The sequence below is a fragment of the Eurytemora carolleeae genome, unplaced genomic scaffold, assembly GCF_000591075.1.
Source record: "Eurytemora carolleeae unplaced genomic scaffold, Eaff_2.0 scaffold887, whole genome shotgun sequence".
Lineage (NCBI taxonomy): Eukaryota > Metazoa > Arthropoda > Copepoda > Calanoida > Temoridae > Eurytemora > Eurytemora carolleeae.
The window spans coordinates 45,599-57,561 of NW_019396811.1; the positions used below are offsets into that span (position 1 = coordinate 45,599).

The following is an 11,963-nucleotide window of genomic DNA, read 5'->3' on the forward strand; positions in this document are numbered from 1 at the left end:
GGTGGGGGGATTTGAAATTATTAGACAAAAAAAGCCCAATCGTGATAAGGTTAAGAAATCAGAAAACAAAAAGAAACACCATTAAACATTATTTCGTTTCAAAAATATTGGTATCTACAAAACTGCCAAACCCCATTCATGAAACCGGGTTTCCGAAACTGGGTTTCATTATCACGATGCTCTGTCTTAAGTTTCCGGCTCAGGGCTCAGGTTAAACTCAAGTATGCTCGTGTAGTATACACAATCCATAAACTCACTAATCAAGGATTCAGGTTCTGGAAGATTAATCTTTAAAAGTATTTGCAAGTGAAGAATGAACAAATAAAAATGATGCTAATGAATCATAGAAAGCCGGAGCTCTCTGGGAAAGAAGTTGATTTTAAAGTAAAAATTGAAATACCTTTTTCGTATCTGCAAAACATCGGTCTTACCAAAATATACTTACAAGTATTTTATCAGATAATAATATATTTTTTAAATTATGGTAAGTAACTGTCTGTACAAAAGGGCTCTTAATCTAAAGCCTTTATTGTATTCAATATGAATACTAACCATAAATAAACTCTAGGATTTGGAAATACTATAGTTTATAGTATTATCTTATCTTCTTTCTTATACGTAGAATTCAAATGGAATTTTAAAGACAGGAAGGGCTGGTTTCAGACTTAGGGGGGGGGGTCACTGATCCAACGTGATTCAAATATCTTCAAACGGTTTAAGTCCCTCCTTTTAAAATAACTTAACACTTGTCTTCTTACTTTACATTCTGTAAAAGAACTGAGTTCTTGCCTCAAACTCATGTTTTTTAATCTTTATAGTCTTTGTAACCAAATGTTGTATCTTGTAGACCTTTTATATTTCAAACTATGAGTTCTGTTAGATCAAATAGTCTAAGTTTAAAATATCAAAGATCTACTTCATCAAGTTGCAAAGATATATGGATTATAAAATTAAAGTTGGTGGGAAGAACTCAGTTCCTGTGTACGTACTAGAAGTTGAAAGATATACACCCTGCATGAAATTATGTTAATAACGTTTTTCCCGAAGCTCCTTTAAATGTAAAGTTTATACAGACTAAATGTAATAAAAACAGTAAGTTTAGATATAGCTTGCTTGCAATTTCAAGATGAAAACTCATTTCTAAACTAAAGGGAATATCAACAAATAATACTCTGACTTTACAAAAACTACTTAAAGGGACTGTTAGCTAAATATTAGGGAACCCTCTACCTAAATATGTCAATACCTGATTCACAACGGTACCCTTAAAACCTTTATCTGATCAAAAATGTGGAAGATGATAGTTTTTCTAGGTTTAAAAGAAATTGATTCAGATAATTGTGGTACGTATTCCTGCAGCAGAAATGCGCAAGTCACTTTTGAAAAGAAATCTCGAGTAAAAATAATCAGTTTTTGAAATTATAAACATGGATATCCAATTCATACTTCATTTAATTGTGAATCGGACAAAGCTTGCATGGAGGGCTACTTAAAATTACGCTTTAAAATCAATCCCAAAATGGTTAAAATATTAAATAAACATTTTCTTTTGACACCTTTTCCCCCCTACGGTCCCCACTATCACAAATGTTGATAAATGGCTAATGATGGGGAATTTTGTAGATAAATATTTAGGATGATTTTCCCCAGGTCGGAATGTGGAGATATTGGCAATTATTTCTATGAAAGAAAGGAATTCCCCCTCTCCTCCACCTTCTACCAGGAATTCCCCAACCCCTTTAAAAACTAAAAACCCCCTACCCCAACATCTTTCAACACAATGTATAATGTGAAAAACGGCCATTAAAGGTCAGAATATACTTTTACTATTACTTTCTAAAAAGTATTTTAATTTGTATTTCCTTTTTTTTACATTAAACACGGTGGACTAGGGTCAATTTGAATTCAATCCGGACCGACCTCTTGTACCCGCCTAAGTATTGTACGGCAAGTACCGGCCCGGCCTTAGCTCGGTTTCAACTTTGATGGCGCGGCCAGACTTTTTACAGTAGTAACACAGGCCTGTTTGAACTATCCGACTAGCTTAGTTTAGTGTGAAATCAAATTAACAAAAGCATGCATTTCGAACTCCTTTTAATCAAAACTACTTTTATTGAACATTTATTTAGAACAAAAATGTTTTAAGTTTCACTTTTCTTATTCTAATAAAATCAAAACTACAGGAGCTTAATGTNGACCGATTTGCCTCAAATTTTAATTGGGACACTGCACGGAAATGAACTTGACCTGGATGAAAAAATTCTAAGTTGTGTGGGTCAACTTTTGTAAGAAAAACTCCTGACAAAGCTGGGCTCCCTAGTAAAGTAAAATCATATTAGTTAATATTTTTACCATACACCCCCACCCCATTTGTGTTGTTATTGTGAAAATCTACAATAAATGAATTTTATTTAAAATTTCTCCTTTTTCTGTTGTTTTCAAATGTAAACATTCCCCCACATTTTATTTATTCTGTTGTGAGATTAAATTTTGAGAAATATAACATTTCTTTTCTCGCATATTTTTCTCTTTCTGCATTCAGATTGTAGAATGAAAAAATTCTAACAATATAACAATTTGTCAACATAAAACTTACACAGGCAGCCGTAGTACATTTGAATTTCCGAGCCGGGTCAACCTTTCCGGTCCCAGTTTTGTGCTGTACCTAGCTTTATCGACAGGGCTAGCTGGTGCAACAAAGTTGACGCGGTCAGACTTTATGCTTCATATAGATTGAATTTACTTTAACTAAAGGGCCAGAGGTGCGTGCTTATTACTCTTAAAGCAGAGGGAAGATAAAACTATATTTTTGCAACCTAATGGTGAACACACTTATATTTTAAACTTTGACTGTTCAATAGAGAATAATTCGAGTTTAAAATGTCGAAGATCACAGACATCCGGTTGCAATGATGAAAGATTAAGAAAATTAGAGTTATTGGCAGCCATGTTCTTTTTCAAACGTTTGGAAAATAATCAATCTAAGTTAAAAGTTTAGTTTTGGGTTTTAAGGCTAAAATCCATTAGGCTAAATTTTTCTTGCTCCTGTTGACAGCCTTCACGACAGATTCTACAATTAGGAATTGATAAAAACCGGTTTCAAACTTTTCAAAACAAAAACAAAAAGTTTGAAGAGGATTGAGAGGAAAGTTGGTGTGTACACTTTACACAAATAAGTTTTCGACAAAACCGTTTCAAACATTTATATATACCAGTTATATACCAGTTATATACCAGTTATATACCAGTTATATACCAGTTATATACCAGTTATATACCAGTTATATACCAGTTATATACCAGTTATATACCAGTTATATACCAGTTATATACCAGTTATATACCAGTTATATACCAGTTATATACCAGTTATATACCAGTTATATACCAGTTATATACCAGTTATATACCAGTTATATACCAGTTATATACCAGTTATATACCAGTTATATACCAGTTATATACCAGTTATATACCAGTTATATACCAGTTATATACCAGTTATATACCAGTTATATACCAGTTATATACCAGTTATATACCAGTTATATACCAGTATACCAGTTATAACCAGTTTTATATCAATATACCAGTTATATACCAGTATACCAGTTATGTACCAGTTATACCATTATACCAGCTATAACCAGTTACATACCAGTAAACCAGTTATAACCAGTTATATACCAGAATACCAGTTATATACCAGCATGCCAGATATATATATCAGTATACCATGTTATATACCAGTTATAACCAGTTATATACCAGTTATAACCAGTCATATACCAGTATACCAGTTATATACCAGCATACTAGTTAAATACCAGTATATACCATGTTACATACCAGTATACCAGTATACCAGTTATATACCAGCATGCCAGATATATATATCAGTATACCATGTTATATACCAGTTATAACCAGTTATATACCAGTTATAACCAGTCATATACCAGTATACCAGTTATATACCAGCATACTAGTTAAATACCAGTATATACCATGTTACATACCAGTATACCAGTATACCAGTTATATACCAGCATGCCAGATATATATATCAGTATACCATGTTATATACCAGTTATAACCAGTTATATACCAGTTATAACCAGTCATATACCAGTATACCAGTTATATACCAGCATACTAGTTAAATACCAGTATATACCATGTTACATACCAGTATACCAGTATACCAGTTATATACCAGCATGCCAGATATATATATCAGTATACCATGTTATATACCAGTTATAACCAGTTATATACCAGTTATAACCAGTCATATACCAGTATACCAGTTATATACCAGCATACTAGTTAAATACCAGTATATACCATGTTACATACCAGTATACCAGTATACCAGTTATATACCAATATACCAGTTGTAGCCAGCTATATACCATTATACCAGTTATAACCAGTTATATACCAGTGTACCAGTATACCAGTATACCAGTATACATACTGCAGTAGGGTATAAATAGTTCAATTACCATTCAAGTACCAAGAATAAGAACAAATTCACAACAAAGCATGCTAAAGCGTTAATAAATCATAATTTGTGTAAATAGATTCAAACAAATATTTCCCTTTAAGTAAATACTGTAATTGGGGGGAATTTTTTATTGTAAATAATTGTAAAAATTAGGGTATATTTGGATCAGGTAACTTTTTATAAAAGATTTATAATGGATTTCTGATTTTGAAATGTTACTTTAAAAGCGCAAAGTTTCTAGGTTTATTTGAGCAAAAGCAAACATTTATTTTTTGAATAATTTAAAGGGACTGTACGCCTAATTTTAAACGACCATTCATGCAAAGATGGCAACAAAATGATGTCATTTTTCTATGTTTAAAAGCGTTTTCATCTGGGAATTTCTTTATGCTTTCCTGTGGTGAAAATGCACAAATAACTTTTTACAGAAAATTATGAACATTGATAAAAGTTATACTTGATCAGACAAAGCTTTTAAGGGTACCGTGGAGGATCACTTGAAATTACGCTTACTGTCTCTTTAACATTAAATGTATGTATGTGTTGAGTTAGAGAAGAACATTTTGTTATTTGTTTATTTAGTATACAACAGTCATTTATTGGTTTACAGCTTATAAACAAATATATTTCATTAGACCGAATCTTCCCATTATTGTGCAAGCTATTTTATTCTCGTCGATCCAATCCAATAAAGTTTTTTTTTGTTGTGTTGGGACCTAAAAGTTTAAATTTTAGTACAGAATTTATTTTCGAAAGTAACGATTACATTGCTAAATAAGCAGACGACAATAATGGATTTGAATACCTAAAACATAGCAATAATCTATTTTCAAGCTTGTTGAACATTAGATTGACAGAATGTCGTCTTTTGTCACAGTTTTAAAGTATCCCACTACATATAATTTGATGTGATTACTCCAATTGATTTTAGCTTCCCTTTAGGTTTGTTGGAAAGAGTCTAGCATTGGTAGTATTTATTTGAATTACCATTACTAATGGGCCGTAGCAGCACAACAAAATGAATTTGATACCCAGACAAAATATGAGATGCGGCGAAAAACGAGTTGAAATCGTAACATTTAGACGAGGTTTGCTTAAGAAAGAGGTGCGCTCTTTTAATGGGCCGAGACGTAGCTCTTTAAGAAGAAAAGAACGCTCTCTGGTCTAGTCGGGGGGGTAGTGATATATATTTATAATATACAACATATTGACCGACCTCGGTTAGAAGTTTAAAATGAAAATGTGAATTTCTAAAATTCCTTTCACTGTAAAATGATTGATTTTGGTCGTAAAATCTTCAACTTCCTGTTGGGATAAAACCGTAGCCTCAGGACTTGAAAAAGTTTGTCAAAAATTCAGTTTTAAGTTTATACACAGGATGGGGGAAATTTGTGAGGTAACCTAAGGGTTTGGGGGGAAAGGGGACGACAAAAAAATCAGTTGTATGGTGGGTGGCACTAAAATTTGAATTAACAAAAAATGTGAAAAAATGTTTATAAATATGATATAATCGTTTTTCATCTGTCATAATGAATTTGTGACACCAGACTGGAAAAAGTTTGGATTTGATAGATTTCCAAACTTATACCATCTATGAATAAATTTATACAAAATGAGTAGGATATCGGTAAAGGGGGGGTGCAGGATAAAGGTGTAGGGAGGTAGAGGTGGAGGGGGGGGGGGGCAGATTACAAAAAACTGCATGTCATCGAAAACACTAAATGGATTTCCAAAAAAAAGTACAAAACTCAATATTTAAAGAAAAATATTAAGCTCTTCTGAACGGGAAAAAAATTTGACTTGACAGTTAACAATGAAACTAGATAGATGAAAAACACCAATCCGATCATTGGGTATTTATTCGCTGACTAAATCTCTAATTCGTTTCCTATAAAATGTTTTATTGCGAGAAATAAATGGGAAAAAGATTTTTCTTTTCTTTTATTTCCTAATTTTAAACCACACAAGTACACCTTTGATGACCTCTTTAATGTTATATAATTTCATCATTATTTATTTACTTTTGTATTTAATAAACATAGTTTTTAACGTGTTCTCGTCATTCTTCCTACCTTGTTTATTGTTATTGTTGTTGTTTACAATCAGGGAAGTTTTGACGGAGTCAACCTAAGATACGCCATCAATTAAAATCCGGGAAAAATTTGGCGGATTTCTTTTTCTAGAGTCAACATATTTTTTTCAATATTGGAAAAAAGGAATCGAGTCTTTCCAGCAAACTCTGAATATATAATCCCTATTTCTTTACAGCCCAAAGTCGTAGACCTTAGATATTTCAAACAATGAATTCTGGTTGCTAAAAAATCTAAGTTGCAATAAGAAGGGTTATTCCATCAGAATTCAGGATGCAAAGATATAATAAGGATCAAATCCTTTTCTAACCGATTGTGATCAAGATTTAATTGTTGATTAATCTTAAAATATTTAAAATTTGTTTAATTTTTAGTAAAAATTTTCGAAAAATATTTTTTCTTTTTACCTTCTGCTGGGAGACCTGGATGGGAGCTGTGTTAGTCATTGTAGTCATTGTTGCGCCTGAGGGAAGCATTAAAGCCGACATTCCAAACCCACGCATCAATCTAAACATTTTAGATTATTAAAAAAAAAGTTTTTGTTAAACTTTTGGAGAATTTTTACTGGGAACACGGTGGACTACGGTCAATTTAAATTCGAGCCGGACCGACCCCTTGAAGGTCTGCCTTAGTACCGCCCAGCCCCTATCCTCTGTCGGCCTGGTTTTAACTTTGAAGGCGAGGCCAGACTTTTTACAGTACCCGGCCTTTCATAGGCCTATTTAACCTCATAGGCCTGTTTTACCTCATAGGCCTGTTTAACCTCATAGGCCTATTTAACCTCATAGGCCTGTTTAACCTCATAGGCCTGTTTAACCTACTCAAATAGCTTAGTTTGGTGTGGGAAGGCTTGAAACATAGCGTTACAGTGTAATGAATATGTCTTTGTAAAATAAACATGTGAAGTAAAATTCAGGAATACAAATTAAATAAGAGAGGAACTGAGCACCAGCCGCAAACTCTAATAAGAGAGGAACTGAGCCAGCCTCAAACTCTAATAAGAGAGGAACTGAGCACCAGCCGCAAACTCTAATAAGAGAGGAACTGAGCACCAGCCGCAAACTCTAATAAGAGAGGAACTGAGCACCAGCCGCAAACTCTAATAAGAGAGGAACTGAGCACCAGCCACAAACTCTAATAAGAGAGGAACTGAACACCAGCCGCTAACTCTAATAAAAGAGGAACTGAACACCAGCCTCAAACTCTAATAAGAGAGGAACTGAGCACCAGCCTCAAACTCTAATAAGAGAGGAACTGAGTACCAGCCTCAAACTCTAATAATAGAGGAGCTGAGAACCAGCCTCAAACTCTAATAAGAGAGGAACTGAGCACCAGCCTCAAACTCTAATAAGAGAGGAACTAAGCACTAGCCTCAAACTCTAATAAGAGAGGAACTGAGCACCAGCCTCAAACTCTAAAAGAGAGGAACTGAGCACCAGCCTCAAACTCTAATAAGAGAGAAACTGAGCACCAGCCTCAAACTCTAATAAGAGAGGAACTGAGCCCCAGCCTGAAACTCTAATAAGAGAGGAACTGAGAACCAGCCTCAAACTCTAATAAGAGAGGAACTGAGCACCAGCCTCAAACTATAATAAGAGAGGAACTGAGCACCAGCCTCAAACTCTAATTTTCTAATCCTTATATTTTTGTAAACTGGTGCCGTGGACTTTTGCTTAATAAAACATTCAAAATATTACATTTCACAGTGATCTTGCCAGGCTACATTTGTTGCATAAAACATGCTGGGTCGACTCGACTCTATACTGGGTAGTTCAGACTGGACAGTAAGGTTGTACTTCTTAGGAACTTTTAGAGTGGGGTAAATATAAGGCCGATAATGAGTTTGAAGCAAGTAATCTGTTAGTTCTGTAAAAATACTTATGTGCATATTAAGATATAAATAGATCAATATCTATCCAATAAGGAAAAAGTACCATAAACATTGTATTTAATGTAGATATATCTTGACAAATATACTACAGATAGATATAAATAGATCAATATATATCCAAGAAGGAAAAAGTACTATAAACATTGTATTTAATGTAGATATATCTTGACATATAGGTATAAGGGAACTACAGTCTTAATGAAGGGAATTAGAATAGATTGATATGGACTACTTAACATGTAATTAGACATGTTAATGTTTACAAGATAGATATGAAGATAGATAGACAGATATATAGATATATATATATATAAATAGATAGATAGAAAGATAGACAGATAGATAGATAGATAGATAGATAGATCCCCTCTCCCGAACTCCCCTCGGATTTCTCACAAAAAAGGCAAAAAAAACAAGTAATGTTTAACAAAATTAAATGGTTATATGGAAAAAGGTCAACATTTTTTAATTTTGTATTTTGGCGGTCCAATTTAAACCTACTCCTGGTGTGGCCCTGGGGGGTCAATTTGATCCCCCCCTTTAGTTTTTTTTATATAACTCAAAAAGCATTGGTCTGAGACTGTTGAAATTTTCTGACTTTCCCTAAATACCCATAGACCTCCGTTTAAGTCTAAAACCGGGCTTTTATTCAAACTGCCGGAGTCCTCAGGCAACTTGTCCTGTAACAAACTAAATCTTTGTTTTGACCCACTTTCAGTTGTCAGATTTTGAAATTTTTTAAGTTTTATGACATAAGGAAACGGATTACTCAAGTTTTCAAAGAAATTTTTGCAAATTATTGGTATGAAACTATTCAGAAGAAATTTGAAAATCGTTTGTTTTTATTAATTACACATTAGGTTGTTTAAAATTTTGTAAACATTTTTGCATATTTGAAATGGCATGGTCAAGGGCTTTTCAAAAATGTATATTTTCATATCATATCATTTTTTGGACGTTTTTTGCAAACAGATTTACTATTTTACTGAATTTAGACAAAAAAATTCCAATTTTTTCAAATTTGCAATTTGTTTGCAATTTCTAAAGTAAAGCACATTTGTCATATTTGGACATCAAACATGGGATTTAAAGGGGGGGGGGGTAAATTGACCCCACCCCATGCATATCCTGGTTTTCAATTACCCCAGCCTGGATAGGGTTAAGACATGAAAGATACAAACATTCTTTGCTTGAAATATTTTGGTATATTTTCCCTTAAAATCTCGAAATTAAACTTAATCCTTTGAACTTAAAAGTTCAGACCATTGCTGTAGAGTTCAGCAGATGTGGCTTAGTGCTTCCACAACCATTAGCCTCCTTAAATCCTTCATTTTGAAGTTTGAATTCGGGGGTTGGAGATAACTCAAAAAGTATTGGTCTGATGCACCCCGGCTACGGCCATGTCTTTCCATCGTTCATCCTTTTCACTCTATTCTGTTTTCCTTTTCATCTTTAGCCATTTTTAAAATTTCTATTATTCTATTAATTTTTATGAAAAATACTACTTTTTTCTCAAAAACGAAATAAATCGAAAACCTTTATCTTATCTTCCATCTTTTTATCTATCTATCCTTACACCTTATAAATCCCTTAGCTAGAAAATTACTAGGCTGGAGAAACTTTTAAAGACTTTCATACTGTAGTAGGTATTTAACCACACAGGGCACAGATAGATAGATAGATACATAGATATAAGGATATGTAGATAGATAGATAGATAGATAGATATTTGACTATATAATACTGTTCTCTATACTTTACTACCGGACCTTACAGTTGGCGTAGACATTTATTATTTGCTTTTCTCACAAAAAAAGACTATTTATCAATCATATATGTGTCGTATACTCTACAATGTACATAAAAGGAAAGAAGTGAGTTTAGTACAGAAATGTACACTGCAAAAAGAGAGTTTAATGCTTTAGAGTGTACACTGTAAAAAGAGAGTTTATTTCTAGATTGTACACTGTAAAGAGAGATTTTAGTACTAGAGTGTGCATTGTAATAGAGTTTAGTAATGGAGTGTACACGATAAAAAAGAGGTTATTAATGGAGTGTATACTGTGCAATGTACAATCATTCTTAAATAGAAACCACAATTTAAAATAAGAATATTAAATTTATGAACATTGATATCTATTTCAAAAAAGTGTAGCGTTGTAAATAGGGCATTGCCATCTTTGCATGAAAGTTCACTTGAAATTATGCTTACAGTCCCTTTAAATCATACTGACATGATCTAAAGAATACTAGAGTAAAGAAGAATCAGTATTCCATGAATTCTTGATGAATAAATATTGGATCTATGTTCTAAATAATTGATAAGAGCAACAATTTGCTTTTAATGTTTTCAATTATTCATAAAACTTAGTAATAATATATGGGAGGAGGACAGTGGGGGGGGGGGGNTCTAGAATCTAGAATATAGAATCAAGAACCTAGAATCTAGAATCAAGAATCTAGAATCAAGAATCTAGAATCTAGAATCTAGAATCAATAATCAAGAATCTATAATCTATAATCTTGAATATAGAATCTATAATCTATAATCTAGAATATAGAATCCAATATCTAAAATTTAGAATCTAGATTCTAGAATCTAGAATTTAATATCTATAATCCAGAATCAAAAATCTAGAATGTAGAATCTAGAATCTAATTTCTAGATTCCAGATTCTAGAGTCTCAAATAAAGAATCTAAAATTTAGAAAGTAATATCTAGAATCTAGAATCTAGAAATCAAATATCTAGAATGTAGACTCAAATATCTAGGATCTAGAATTTAAATTTTAGAATCTAGAGTTTAAAATCAAGAATCTAGAATCTAGATTCTAGAGTCTCAAATCAAGAATCTATAATCTATAATGTATAGAATCTACAATCTAGAATCTAAATCTAGAGTCTTAAATCAAGAATCTAGAATCTAGATTCTAGGATTCTAATAATTTGTTTAATTAAATTTAAAGGAAAGGCTTGGTAGACTGTAGAGTGGTGGTTTGACTTACACTGCCATAATAAATAAATATATTTATATATACACAACTTCAAAGCAGGAAATTTTCAAAAGAGGGGAAGCAGAGTGATTAAAGGATAATTTCATCAAGGTTAGACAAAGCCAAAGGAACTGAGTTCTAGACACAAATTCTGATTTTAAAATCGCTATATCTTTGCAACCTAATGGTGTTTACATTTAATATTTCAAACTATTATTATTTGATCAAATATAATGCATAGTTTGAAATATCTTAGATCTCTGACATTGAAATACAAAGATATAGGGATAAGAAACTCAGAGTTTGTGACAAAAAATCAATTCCCATTTAAGAAAATTAAAAATCAGAAATGTGCTAAAAAGCTAATTCAACATTCTCCTTATAGATGTCAAAATTATTTTCTAATTTTTTGTAAAATAGTAATTTTAAGTTTGTTTAGTCATAACTAATTTTATTGATGGGCTGTTAAAAAGAACAAA

General features: G+C 32.4%; 1 protein-coding gene across 5 annotated transcripts in view; it reads right to left on the minus strand.

The window, feature by feature from the left end:
- Positions 1-7,116, minus strand: part of LOC111708928 (nucleolysin TIA-1) — a 49,909-nt gene extending 42,793 nt beyond the window's left edge. For all 5 annotated transcript variants that reach the window (XM_023482438.1, XM_023482440.1, XM_023482439.1 and 2 more), the window contains exons 1-2: positions 7,008-7,116; positions 6,583-6,637 (exon numbers count right to left, since the gene is read on the minus strand). In XM_023482438.1, the coding sequence (XP_023338206.1) occupies positions 6,583-6,637; positions 7,008-7,115 (163 nt within the window). In that variant the 5' untranslated portion in view covers position 7,116. The remainder of the gene's footprint in view (positions 1-6,582; positions 6,638-7,007) is intronic.
- Between the last annotated feature and the right edge of the window lie 4,847 nt (positions 7,117-11,963).